The sequence below is a fragment of the Salmo trutta genome, chromosome 12 (assembly GCF_901001165.1).
Source record: "Salmo trutta chromosome 12, fSalTru1.1, whole genome shotgun sequence".
Taxonomy (NCBI): Eukaryota; Metazoa; Chordata; class Actinopteri; order Salmoniformes; family Salmonidae; genus Salmo; species Salmo trutta.
Window position 1 is genome coordinate 48,717,438 of NC_042968.1, and position 14,091 is coordinate 48,731,528.

The window sequence follows — 14,091 nt, forward strand, 5'->3', positions numbered from 1 at the left end:
AAGGATAGATAATAGACAGTAACAGCAGTATACTGTAGGTAGGGGTAAAGGATAGATAATAGACAGTAACAGCAGTATACTGTTGGTAGGGGTAAAGGATAGATAATAGACAGTAACAGCAGTATACTGTAGGTAGGGGTAAAGGATAGATAATAGACAGTAACAGCAGTATACTGTAGGTAGGGGTAAAGGATAGATAATAGACAGTATCAGCAGTATACTGTAGGTAGGGGTAAAGGATAGATAATAGACAGTAACAGCAGTATACTGTAGGTAGGGGTAAAGGATAGATAATAGACAGTAACAGCAGTATACTGTAGGTAGGGGTAAAGGATAGATAATAGACAGTAACAGCAGTATACTGTAGGTAGGGGTAAAGGATAGATAATAGACAGTAACAGCAGTATACTGTAGGTAGGGGTAAAGGATAGATAATAGACAGTAACAGCAGTATACTGTAGGTAGGGGTAAAGGATAGATAATAGACAGTAACAGCAGTATACTGTAGGTAGGGGTAAAGGATAGATAATAGACAGTAACAGCAGTTTATGTGATGAGTCTAAAGAGTTTGTGCAGAAAGGTCAATGTAGATCGTCCGGGTGGATACAGTATTTGGCTAACTTGACTTTTTTCCACATTTTGCTGTTGTTACAGCCTGAATTTAAAATGGATTACATTTGAGATTGTTTACCACTGGCCTAAACACAACATCCCATAATATCAAAATAGAATTATGTTTTTTTTCAGAATTTTTACTAATTAATTATAAATTAAAAGCTGAAATGTCTTGAGTCAATAAGTATTCAACCCCTTTGTAATGTCAAACCTAAATAAGTTCAGGAGTAAAAAAATGTACTTAACAAATCACATAATAAATTGCATGGACTCTGTGTGTGCAAAATGAATGACTAGCTCATCTCTGTACCCCACACATACAATTATCCGTAAGGTCCCTCAGTGGAGCAGTGAATTTCAAACACAGATTCAACCACAAAGACCAGGGAGGTTTTCCAAGGCCTCGCAAAGAAGGGCTCCTATTGGTAGATGGGTAAAAATAAAAAAAAGCAGACATTGAATATTCCTTTGAGCATGGTGAAGTTATTAATTACACTTTGGATGGTGTTATCAATACACCCAAGTCACTACAAAGATACAGGCGTCCTTCCTAACTCAGTTGCCGGAGAGGAAGGAAACTGCTCAGGGATTTCACCATGAGGCCAATGGTGACTTTAAAACAGTTACAGAGTTTAATGGCTGTGATAGGAGAAAACTGAGGATGGATCAACAACACTGTAGTTATTCCACCATTCTAACCTAAATGACAGAGTAAACAGAAGGAAGCCTGTACAGAATAACAAATATTCCAAAACATGCATCCTGTTTGCAACAAGGCACTAAAGTTATATTTAAAAAAATGTGGCAAAGTAATTAACTTTTTGTCCTGGATACAACGTTTTATGTTTGTGGAAAATCCAGTACAATTGTCTAGAATGTCATTGTATTCTGTAGAGTTAAGATATCCTATCACTGGAACTAAGGGGCCTGAACCATGAAAAACAGCCCCAGAACATTATTCCTCCTCCACCAAACTTTACAGTTGGCACTATGCATCAGGGCGGGTAGCGTTCTCCTGGCATCCGCCAAACTCAGATTAGTCCGTCAGACTGCCAGATGGTGAAGCGTGATTCATCATTTCCACCGCTCCAGAGTCCAATGGCGACGAGCTTTACACCCCTTAAGCCGACACTTGGCATTGCGCATGGTGATCTTAGGCTTGTGTGCGGCTGCTCGGCCATGGAAACCCATTTAATGAAGCTCCTGATGAACAGTTATTGTGCTGACGTTGCTTCCAGAGGCAGTTTGGAACTCGGTAGTGGAGTGTTGTAACCGAGGACAGATGATTTTTCACACGCTATGCACTTCAGCCCTTGGTGGTCTCGTTCTGTTAGCTTGTGTGGCCTACCACTTCACGGTTGAGCCGTTGTTGCTCCTAGACATTTCACCTTCACAATAACAGCTCTTACAGTTGACCGGGGCAGCTCTAGCAGGGCAGAAATGTTATGAACTGACTTGTTGGAAAGGTGGCATCCTATGACGGTGCCACGATGAAAGTCACTGAGATCTTCAGTAAGGCAATTTTACTGCCAATGTTTGTCTGTGGAGATTGCATGGCTGTGTGCTCGATTTTATACACCGGATTGGCTGAAATAGCTGAATCCACTTATTTCAAGTTATAACTTTTTATTTTGGCCGTCCTTTCCCTTTCTCTGTCTGTGGTTCAGATGTATTTTAGTTTGTTCAGCTGATTAAGTTGCGGGTTTGATTCCCTTGTGGGTCATAAAAGGGTTTTATTTTATCCAAAGTGACTTACAGAAAGAGGAACCCAACATGGATATCCTCTCTCCCCTCCTCAAATTATTAACGTTATTATTCCCCTCTCTCTCTCTCTCTCTCTCTCTCTCTCTCTCTCTCTCTGTCTCTCTCTCTCTCTCTGTCTCTCTCTCTTCCCCCTCGCTCTCTCTCTCTCTTTCTCTTCCCCCCTCTCTCTCTCTCTGTCTCTTCCCCCTCTCTCTCTCTCTCTTCCCCCTCTCTCTGTCTCTTCCCCCTCTCTCCCCCTCTCTATCTCTCTCTCTCTTCCCCTCTCTCTCTCTCTGTCTTTGTGTTTATCAGTATCTGGAGTTCTGTGATGAGGTACTGGTGTTGGAGAGTGGAAAGGTGAAGGAGGCAGGGACACACAAAGCTCTGATGAAAGCAAAAGGCCGATACGCACAGATGATCAACAACTTCCAGATGGAGCGTTCACAGGTAAGATCTCCCCGTTATCCATCTCTACCTCTGGTACGGAGCGTTCACAGGTAAGATCTCCCGTTACCCATCTCTCACAGGTAAGATCTCCCGTTACCCATCTCTCACAGGTAAGATCTCCCGTTACCCATCTCTACCTCTGGTACGGAGCGTTCACAGGTAAGATCTCCCGTTACCCATCTCTCACAGGTAAGATCTCCCGTTATCCAGCTCTACCTCTGGTACGGAGCGTTCACAGGTAAGATCTCCCCGTTATCCAGCTCTACCTCTGGTATGGAGCGTTCACAGGTAAGATCTCCCCGTTATCCAGCTCTACCTCTGGTATGGAGCCTTCACAGGTAAGATCTCCCATTATCCAGCTCTACCTCTGGTACGGAGCGTTCACAGGTAAGATCTCCCCGTTATCCAGCTCTACCTCTGGTACGGAGCGTTCACAGGTAAGATCTCCCCGTTATCCAGCTCTACCTCTGGTATGGAGCCTTCACAGGTAAGATCTCCCATTATCCAGCTCTACCTCTGGTACGGAGCGTTCACAGGTAAGATCTCCTGTTATCCAGTCTAGATATCAGTCCACCTGGAGGAGACTATGTCCAGTCTAGATATCAGTCCACCTGGAGGAGACTGTCCAGTCTAGATATCAGTCCACCTGGAGGAGACTGTGTCCAGTCTAGATATCAGTTCACCTGGAGGAGACTATGTCCAGTCTAGATATCAGTCCACCTGGAGGAGACTATGTCCAGTCTAGATATCAGTCCACCTGGAGGAGACTGTGTCCAGTCTAGATATCAGTTCACCTGGAGGAGACTATGTCCAGTCTAGATATCAGTCCACCTGGAGGAGACTATGTCCAGTCTAGATATCAGTCCACCTGGAGGAGACTGTGTCCAGTCTAGATATCAGTCCACCTGGAGGAGACTATGTCCAGTCTAGATATCAGTCCACCTGGAGGAGACTATGTCCAGTCTAGATATCAGTCCACCTGGAGGAGACTGTGTCCAGTCTAGATATCAGTCCACCTGGAGGAGACTGTGTCCAGTCTAGATATCATAGTGTCTCTGTCTCTCTAGTTTAGTAGGATCCCCATTTGCTGTTTCACATGCTGCCACTTCTCTTCCTGGGGTCCAAACAAAACATCAAATACACAGTCATTTACTGTATTGTCAAGTCCCCCCAAAAAATATTTCTCCCGCATGATTAACGTATAACTTTATCTTGTGTGTCAGGAACGAACTGAGGAGGAGAAGCCGACGCAACCAAACGCCACAGACATGAAGGAGAAGGACCTGGATGATCACAAGGGAACAGGGATAGAAAATCCAGGTTTGATTTGATATCGATCCGTACATATCTTACCGTATGTTTCGTAGGTATGACACGGTGCGCTCTCACATCCTGTATTGTAACGCTATCGGAAACCAAAAGGTTTTCGTTCTAGTGTTTTCTTTCGATACATTACATTCTTATATGTACAGTAGCTCTGTCGTTTAAAAAAGGTCTGTTGTTTATTTAATTGATTTATTTCACCTTTATTTAACCAGGTAGGCTAGTTGAGAACAAGTCCTTTATTTAACCAGGTAGGCTAGTAGAGAACAAGTCCTTTATTTAACCAGGTAGGCTAGTTGAGAACAAGTCCTTTATTTAACCAGGTAGGCTAGTAGAGAACAAGTCCTTTATTTAACCAGGTAGGCCAGTTGAGAACAAGTCCTTTATTTAACCAGGTAGGCTAGTAGAGAACAAGTCCTTTATTTAACCAGGTAGGCTAGTTGAGAACAAGTTCTCATTTACAACTGCGACCTGGTCAAGATAAAGCAAAGCAGTTCGACAACATACAACAACACAGAGTTACACATGGAGAAAAACAATAAACAAGCCAATAACACAATAAACAAGTCAATGACACAGTAGATAGAAAAAAGAAAGTCTATATACAGTGTGTGTAAAAAGCATGAGGAGGTAAGGCAATAAATAGGCCATAGTAGCGAATAATTAATATTTAGCAGATGAACACTGGAGTGATAAACAAGCAGATGAAGATGCGCAAATAGAAATACTGGTTTGCAAAAGAGCAGAAAAGTAAATAAAAATAAAAACAGTATGGGGATGAGGTAGGTAGATTGGATGGGCTATTTACAGATGGGACTATGTACAGCTGCAGCGATCGGTAAGCTGCTCAGATAGCTGATGCTTAAAGTTAGTGAGGGAGATATAAGTCTTGTTGTGTGTCATTATGGGGATTTACGTCTCGTCTCTTTCTCCCCCCCCCCCGACAGCTTTTGACATGTCCGATGAGAATCCAGACGAGTCGGGAGGAAGTCAATCGGCGTCACAGGACGTCAACGGTAATTTGAGCCAAGTCCTCGATTCCTTCGCCATTCCGATCCTCAGACGTGTGATGGGTGTTACACCGGGCGACATTTTAAATGAACAAAATCAATTCATTACATCAACGTGATGTTTGTTGTTGTTGTTTATTATGGTTGTTGTTGTTGTTTATTATGGTTGTTGTTGTTTATTATGGTTGTTGATATTTGTTGTTGTTTATTATGGTTGTGGTTGTTGTTGTTTATTATGGTTGTTGATATTTGTTGTTGTTGTTGTTTGTTATGGTTGTGGTTGTTGTTGTTGTTGTTTATTATGGTTGTTGTTGTTTATTATCTTTGTTGTTGTTTATTATGGTTGTTGTTGCTGATGATGTCTGTTGATATTTGTTGTTGTTTATTATGGTTGTTGTTTATTATGGTTGTTGTTGTTTATTATGGTTGTTGTTGTTTATTATGGTTGTTGTTGTTTATTATGGCTGTTGTTGTTGCTGTTGCTGTTGATATTTGTTGTTATTGTTGTTGTTGTTGTCTGGTAGTGTCTAAGGACCAGCTGGTAACTCAGGAGGGTTCTCAGGAGGGTTCTGTTACCTGGAGGACCTACCACCGGTACTGTAAAGCTGCAGGAGGTTAGAAACACACCTTACACACACACACACACTCTGAACCTTAACCCCCGAGTTAACCCTGACCTACCACCAGTACTGTAAAGCTACAGGAGGTTAGAAACACACACACACACACACACTCTGAACCTTAACCCCGAGTTAACCCTGATCTACCACCAGTACTGTAAAGCTACAGGAGGTTAGAAACACACCTTACTGTTACGAACCGGCTCAGAGTTCGCAACAAAAGGGAGACAACGTGGAGACAAGGAGTGTCAAAATATATATTTATTAACTAAAGTAACTAAATAATTAACCATGGTGTGTGTAATCAGTAATCAGTAGTGTAAGTGAGTGTTTTGCATACCTAAATGTAATAATGCAGAGTGTTGAAGGGTGCCAAAGCAAACAACCAAAAAGCCACAACTAGCACAACCAAAAACAACTAGATGTCTGCATGGAGAGAGACTCCTCAATGACTGTGGAAGAGGTCTCTTTATCCTGGGACACACCCGAGCCCAGGTGCTTCCCATCTAGCTGACGACCCTTCCAACTCCGCCCACCGGCATCCTAATAAGGAAACGAGAACAAAGAGAGAGAATACGGCAGACAGAGTGGGAGGGTCGTCACATTACACACACACACACACACACACTCTGAACCTTAACCCCGAGTTAACCCTGATCTACCACCAGTACTGTAAAGCTGCAGGAGGTTAGAAACACACCTCAGCCAATCAGCTTTACTCCTCACGCCTGGTGGAGCAGGGACACTCAGATCTAAGCAAATCATTCATCTTTCACTTGACTCCAATATTGTAGCGGTATAGTGTGAGTTATGCTTGAGTCATGCTGAATCCTGTATCTCCTCTTGTCTCTCTGGTCTCTCCTCTCCCCTTTGGTCTCTCATCTGTTCTCCCCTCTGGTCTCTCCTCTATCCTCTGGTCTCTCCTCTGTTCTCCCCTCTGGTCTCTCCTCTCCCCTCTGGTCTCTCCTCTGTTCTCCCCTCTGGTCTCTCCTCTCCCCTCTGGTCTCTCCTCTGTTCTCCCCTCTGGTCTCTCCTCTATCCTCTGGTCTCTCCTCTGTTCTCCCCTCTGGTCTCTCTTCTGTTCTCCCCTCTGGTCTCTCCTCTATCCTCTGGTCTCTCCTTTCCTCTCCCCTCACTTCTCCTATGGTCTCTCCTCTGGTCTCTCCTCTGGTCTCTCCTCTGGTCTCTCCTCTCCTCTCTCCTCTGGTCTCTCCTCTCCTCTCTCCTCTGGTCTCTCCTCTGGTCTCTCCTCTGGTCTCTCCTCTGGTCTCTCCTCTGGGGTCTCCTTTGGTCTCTTCTCTCCCCTGGTCTCTCCTTTGGTCTCTTCTCTGGTCTCCACTCTCCTCTGGTTTCTCCTCTGGTCTCTTCTCTGGTCTCCACTCTCCTCTGGTTTCTCCTCTGATGTCTCTTCTGTTCTCGCCTCTCTCTTCTGGTCTCTCTTCTGGTCTCTCCTCTCTCTTCTGGTCTGTCCTCTACTCTCTCCTCTTGTCTCTGGTCTCTCATCTTTTCTCTCCTCTGGTCTCCCCTCTCCCCTCTCCTCTGGTCTCTCCTCTGGTCTCCCCTCTCCTCTCTCCTCTGGTCTCTCCACTGGTCTCCCCTCTGGTCTCTCCTCTCTTCTCTCATCTGGTGTCTCCTCTTGTTTCTGGTCTCTCATCTTTTCTCTCCTCTGGTCTCCCCTCTGGTCTCCCCTCTCCTCTCTCTTCTGGTCTCTCCTCTGGTCTCTCCTCTCCTCTCTCCTCTGGTCTCCCCTCTGGTCTCCCCTCTCCTCTCTCCTCTGGTCTCCCCTCTGGTCTCTCCTCTCCTCTCTCCTCTGGTCTCTCCTCTGGTCTCCCCTCTCCTCTCTCCTCTGGTCTCTCCTCTGGTCTCCCCTCTCCTCTCTCCTCTGGTCTCTCCTCTGGTCTCTCCTCTGGTCTCCCCTCTCCTCTCTCCTCTGGTCTTTCCTCTGGTCTCCCCTCTCCTCTCTCCTCTCCTCTCTCCTCTGGTCTCTCCTCTGGTCTCCCCTCTCCTCTCTCCTCTGGTCTCTCCTCTGGTCTCTCCTCTCCTCTCTCCTCTGGTCTCCCCTCTGGTCTCCCCTCTCCTCTCTCCTCTGGTCTCCCCTCTGGTCTCTCCTCTCCTCTCTCCTCTGGTCTCTCCTCTGGTCTCCCCTCTCCTCTCTCCTCTGGTCTCTCCTCTGGTCTCTCCTCTCCTCTCTCCTCTGGTCTCTCCTCTGGTCTCTCCTCTCTCCTCTGGTCTCCCCTCTCCTCTCTCCTCTCTTCTCTCCTCTGGTCTCCCCTCTCCTCTCCTCTGGTCTCTCCTCTGGTCTCCCCTTTGGTCTCTCCTCCCCTCTCTCCTCTGGTCTCTCCTCCCCTCTCTCCTCTGGTCTCTCCTCCCCTCTCTCCTCTGGTCTCCTCTCTCCTCTCCTCTGGTCTCTCCTCTGGTCTCCCCTCTCCTCTCCTCTGGTCTCCCCTCTCCTCTCCTCTGGTCTCCCCTCTGGTGTCTCTGGTCTCCAGGGTACATCCTGCTGTCTCTCATCATCATCGCCTTTATCGGCTTGGTGGGGACCACTGCGTTCAGTAACTGGTGGCTCAGCTACTGGCTGGAGCAGGGATCAGGGGTAAGTCTACTGTAGTTACTTTTCCTTATGTTTTCAAATGTTTGTCAATTGACCCTTCGCTAAGCCCCATCATCTTTTGGTTACTGTTGCAACCTCTGACAACATTTTCTCTGGAAGACCAATTCATCACTCAAACCACTGGTGAAATCCACCTTACAGTGGTGATGATGATGATGATGATGATGGAAGAACAATTCATCACTCGAACCACTGGTGAAATCCACGTTAAAATGATGTTGATGTTTTGTTTTTTTTACACAATGAAATGCAACACAGACTACCACTTGTTAATCAGAAGACACGTGGGTATGTTGTGACGGACTGGTATTACAATTTATTTATTCACGGGGAACCTGGTAAAATTATGTTTTGTATTGTGGCTAGCCACTGAACGGCTCTGAATTCACTGTCAGCAAGCAGTCAACGCTATAACCAACTTTCGGAAGCTAACTATTTCCCCTTTAAAATTTGCATCATGATGATAGCAGATGAGAGTTGGTTTCATAACATGGCTAACTTAGCTAGCTAACATACATTTTGCGAAAACATGTTATATGGAGTGGCTAGCTAGATAGCGTTAGCAAAAGTTTTGGTTGTCAATGAGACTGAGAGTTAGCTAACCAGCGGAGCTAGCAAAACAATGTAACGAAAGTACAATTTAGGATTCAACAAATACTAATATCAACAGGCTGGGTGTTTCCGGAATCACAGTAGCGCCTGGTACACTGTTAAATTCTTTAGCCGTTTAAAACTATTTCTGTTTTGAAGAAAACTCAGTTTCTGCCATTTCCCTTACTGGCTTTCTCTTGCGTTTGAAACGTGAGCTTGTCCGAGATGATGTCGGACTCGACGACAGTTGCTATCCACTGGAGCGCTGCGATTGGTTTTCCCCCCCCAAAATTCTAGAGCTTTAGAAAAGGGTCAATTGCATCAACAGTTTGTCGTTCCTATTTTAGCAAATCAGATGACATCTGTGGCTAGCACAAGTTAAACAAACGTTACATAACATGCTGCATCTGTTTCTATAGACTAGTTAAAAAAATTCTTAGTACCTTACACAGTAACAAAGCCATATATTAACTACGGGCTCTTTAACGTGTGACTTTCAGACAGCGAACGTGTCGAATTCCACCGCAGGGAACATCTCCCTGAACCCTGACCTGAGCTTCTACCAGATGGTTTACAGCCTGGTGGTGGTGGCCATGCTGGTCTTCAGCTTCATCAAGGGCTACTCTTTCACCAAAGTTACGCTGCACGCGTCCTCCAAGCTACACGACACCATGTTCAGAAACGTAACTATCACACAACAACACTGTTATCGATCACACTACCACACAACACTGTTATCGATCACACTACACCACACAATACCACTGTTATCAATCACACTACACCACACAACAACACTGTTATCAATCACACTACCAAATAACAACACTGTTATCAATCACACTACCACACAACACTGTTATCGATCACACTACACCACACAATACCACTGTTATCAATCACACTACACCACACAACAACACTGTTATCAATCACACTACCAAATAACAACACTGTTATCAATCACACTACCACACAACACTGTTATCAATCACACTACACCACAACAACACTGTTATCGATCACACTACACCACAACACTGTTATCACACAACACCACTGTTATCAATCACACTACACCACACAACAACACTGTTATCAATCACACTACCAAATGACAACACTGTTATCACACAACACCACTGTTATCAATCACACTACCACACAACACTGTTATCGATCACACTACACCACACAACAACACTGTTATCAATCACACTACACCACACAACACCACTGTTATCAATCACACTACACCACACAGCAACACTGTTATCAATCACACTACCAAATAACAACACTGTTATCACACAACACCACTGTTATAAATCACACTACACCACACAACACCACTGTTATCAATCACACTACCAAATGACAACAGTGTTATCACACAATACCACTGTGATCAATCACACTACACCACACAACACCACTGTTATCAATCACACTATCACACAACACCACTGTTATCAATCACACTACCACACAACACTGTTATCGATCACACTACACCACACAACAACACTGTTATCAATCACACTACACCACACAACACCACTGTTATCAATCACACTACACCACACAGCAACACTGTTATCAATCACACTACCAAATAACAACACTGTTATCACACAACACCACTGTTATCAATCACACTACCAAATAACAACACTGTTATCAATCACACTACCAAATAACAACACTGTTATCACACAACACCACTGTTATCAATCACACTACACCACAACAACACTGTTATCAATCGTATTGAAAAGGACAGGGGAGAGGGACAATGCAGGATGATAAACCAGAAGTTATTGATGAGGAATTCCATAGCGTTGAATCTTGGAAGAGGAGAGGGGAGAGGGGACATCCCTGTCATGTTCCACAACAAATAGCTGGGTTGGTGTTATACCTTTTACTTTGGGATATAAAGAACCTTGATCACCCTGGACTATCTGGGGTTCAGATCCTGGGCAACCCCCCATGAGTCATGTTACTTTACATTTTAGCAGTGGATAGGTCTCTGAAGATATACACTACCATTCAAAAGTTTGGGGTCACTTAGAAATTTCCTTTGTTTTTGAAAGAAAAGCCATTGGCCATTTTGAGCCTGTAATCGAACCCACAGATGCTGATGCTCCAGATACTCAACTAGTCTAAAGAAGGCCAGTTTTATTGCTTCTTTAATCAGATCAACAGATTTCAGCTGTGCTAACATCAATTGCAAAAGCGTTTTCTAATGATCAATTAGCTTTTTAAAATGATAAACTTGGATTAGCTAACACAACGTGCCATTGGAACACAGGAGTGATGGTTGCTGATAATGGGCCTCTGTACGCCTAAGTAGATATTGCATAAAAAATCTGCCGTTCCCAGCTACAATAGAAATTTACATTAACAATGTCTACACTGTATTTCTGATCAATTTTATATTATTTTAAATGGACAAAAAAATGTGCTTTTCTTTCAAAAACAAGGACAATTCTAAGTGACCCCAAACTTGTGAACGGTAGTGTGCATCATGAAGATCTTACAGTAGTGTTGTGTTCCATCAGTCCTCTCATCACCCTGGGTCCTGTCTGTGTTGTAGATCCAGTCCTCTCATCACCCTATCCCCTGGGTCCTGTCTGTGTTGTAGATCCAGTCCTCTCATCACCCTATCCCCTGGGTCCTGTCTGTGTTGTAGATCCAGTCCTCTCATCACCCTATCCCCTGGGTCCTGTCTGTGTTGTAGATCCAGTCCTCTCATCACCCTATCCCCTGGGTTCTGTCTGTGTTGTAGATCCTGAATAGCCCCATGAGTTTCTTTGACACCACCCCAACTGGACGAATGGTGAACCGTTTTTCCAAGGACCAGGACGAGGTGGATACCATGCTGCCCTTCAACATGGAGAACTTCCTACAGTTCTGCCTGATGGTCACCTACACCATTATCACCATCTCAGCCGTCTTCCCTCCCCTACTCATCGCCATCACGCTGCTGGGGGCCATCATCACCCTCATACTCTAGTGAGTCAACATTTACCCAGGGTGACATACAGTCAGTTTGGTCATTTACCCAGGGTGGCATACAGTCAGTTTGGTCATTTACCCAGGGTGGCATACAGTCAGTTTAGTCATTTACCCAGGGTGACATACAGTCAGTTTAGTCATTTACCCAGGATGACATACAGTCAGTTTGGTCATTTACCCAGGGTGACATACAGTCAGGTCATTTACCCAGGGTGACATACAGTCAGTTAGGTCATTTACCCAGGGTGACCTACAGTCAGGTCATTTACCCAGGGTGACATACAGTCAGTTTAGTCATTTACCCAGGGTGACATACAGTCAGGTCATTTACCCAGGGTGACATACAGTCAGTTTGGTCATTTACCCAGGGTGAAATACAGTCAGGTTAGTCATTTACCCAGGGTGACATACAGTCAGGTCATTTACCCAGGGTGACATACAGTCAGTTCGGTCATTTACCCAGGGTGACATACAGTCAGTTAGGTCATTTACCCAGGGTCACATACAGTCAGTCAGGTCATTTACCCAGGGTGACATACAGTCAGTTAGGTCATTTACCCAGGGTGACATACAGTCAGTTAGGTCATTTACCCAGGGTGACATACAGTCAGTCAGGTAATTTACCCAGGGTGACATACAGTCAGTCAGGTAATTTACCCAGGGTGACATACAGTCAGTCAGGTAATTTACCCAGGGTGACATACAGTCAGTCAGGTAATTTACCCAGGGTGACATACAGTCAGTTAGGTCATTTACCCAGGGTGACATACAGTCAGTTTGGTCATTTACCCAGGGTGACATACAGTCAGTTTAGTCATTTACCCAGGGTGACATACAGTCAGGTAATTTACCCAGGGTCACATACAGTCAGTTAGGTCATTTACCCAGGGTGACATACAGTCAGTTAGGTCATTTACCCAGGGTGACATACAGTCAGTTAGGTAATTTACCCAGGGTGACATACAGTCAGTTTGGTCATTTACCCAGGGTGACATACAGTCAGGTAATTTACCCAGGGTCACATACAGTCAGTTAGGTCATTTACCCAGGGTGACATACAGTCAGTTTGGTCATTTACCCAGGGTGACATACAGTCAGTTAGGTAATTTACCCAGGGTGACATACAGTCAGTCAGGTAATTTACCCAGGGTGACATACAGTCAGTCAGGTAATTTACCCAGGGTGACATACAGTCAGATCTAATGAAAAGATTTCTTTCGCAAAATGAACGTAACACCCTCAACACTTAAAATACATGTCACAAAAGCAGATAAGTCCATCAAAACAGTTTCATTTCTCATCTAATGAGAAAGAAATCTAATGGAGTATGAATTTCATTACCTTCATTATCATTGTCCTTACTGTTATTGTTCATTAGCTTCATTATCATTGTCCTTACTGTTATTGTTCATTAGCTTCATTATCATTGTCCTTACTGTTATTGTCTTCACTGTTATGGTCATCTGTCATCTGTTACAATTGCTGTTCCGTATCCATGTACAGAATGTGGCCCAAGCTGCACTGTACTCCAAGGCATGTCCTGTATGGTGTGTTCTGAGTCCTGTGTGGTGTGTTCTGAGTCCTGTGTGGTGTGTTCTGAGTCCTGTGTTCTGAGTCCTGTGTGGTGTGTTCTGAGTCCTGTGTTCTGAGTCCTGTGTGGTGTGTTCTGAGTCCTGTGTTCTGAGTCCTGTGTGGTGTGTTCTGAGTCCTGTGTTCTGAGTCCTGTGTGGTGTGTTCTGAGTCCTGTGTTGTGAGTCCTGTGTGGTGTGTCCTGAGTCCTGTGTGGTGTGTTCTGAGTCCTGTATGGTGTGTTCTGAGTCCTGTGTGGTGTGTCCTGAGTCCTGTGTGGTGTGTTCTGAGTCCTGTGTGGTGTGTTCTGAGTCCTGTGTTCTGAGTCCTGTGTTCTGAGTCCTGTGTTCTGAGTCCTGTGTCCTGAGTCCGGTGTGTTCTGAGTCCTGTGTGGTGTGTCCTGTGTTCTGAGTCCCGTGTGGTGTGTCCTGTGTTCTGAGTCCCGTGTGGTGTGTCCTGTGTTCTGAGTCCTGTGTGGTGTGTCCTGTGTTCTGAGTCCTGTGTGGTGTGTTGTGAGTCCTGTGGTGTGTTGTGAGTCCTGTGT

The 14,091-nt window shown here is 44.8% G+C and overlaps 1 protein-coding gene across 5 annotated transcripts in view; it reads left to right on the top strand.

The window, feature by feature from the left end:
* Nucleotides 1-14,091, top strand: part of LOC115203710 (multidrug resistance-associated protein 9) — a 72,453-nt gene that overhangs the window by 42,968 nt on the left and 15,394 nt on the right. For all 5 annotated transcript variants that reach the window (XM_029768628.1, XM_029768630.1, XM_029768631.1 and 2 more), the window contains 7 exons: nucleotides 2,671-2,805; nucleotides 4,029-4,125; nucleotides 5,076-5,144; nucleotides 5,663-5,752; nucleotides 8,248-8,351; nucleotides 9,461-9,643; nucleotides 11,749-11,975. In XM_029768628.1, the coding sequence (XP_029624488.1) occupies nucleotides 2,671-2,805; nucleotides 4,029-4,125; nucleotides 5,076-5,144; nucleotides 5,663-5,752; nucleotides 8,248-8,351; nucleotides 9,461-9,643; nucleotides 11,749-11,975 (905 nt within the window). The remainder of the gene's footprint in view (nucleotides 1-2,670; nucleotides 2,806-4,028; nucleotides 4,126-5,075; nucleotides 5,145-5,662; nucleotides 5,753-8,247; nucleotides 8,352-9,460; nucleotides 9,644-11,748; nucleotides 11,976-14,091) is intronic.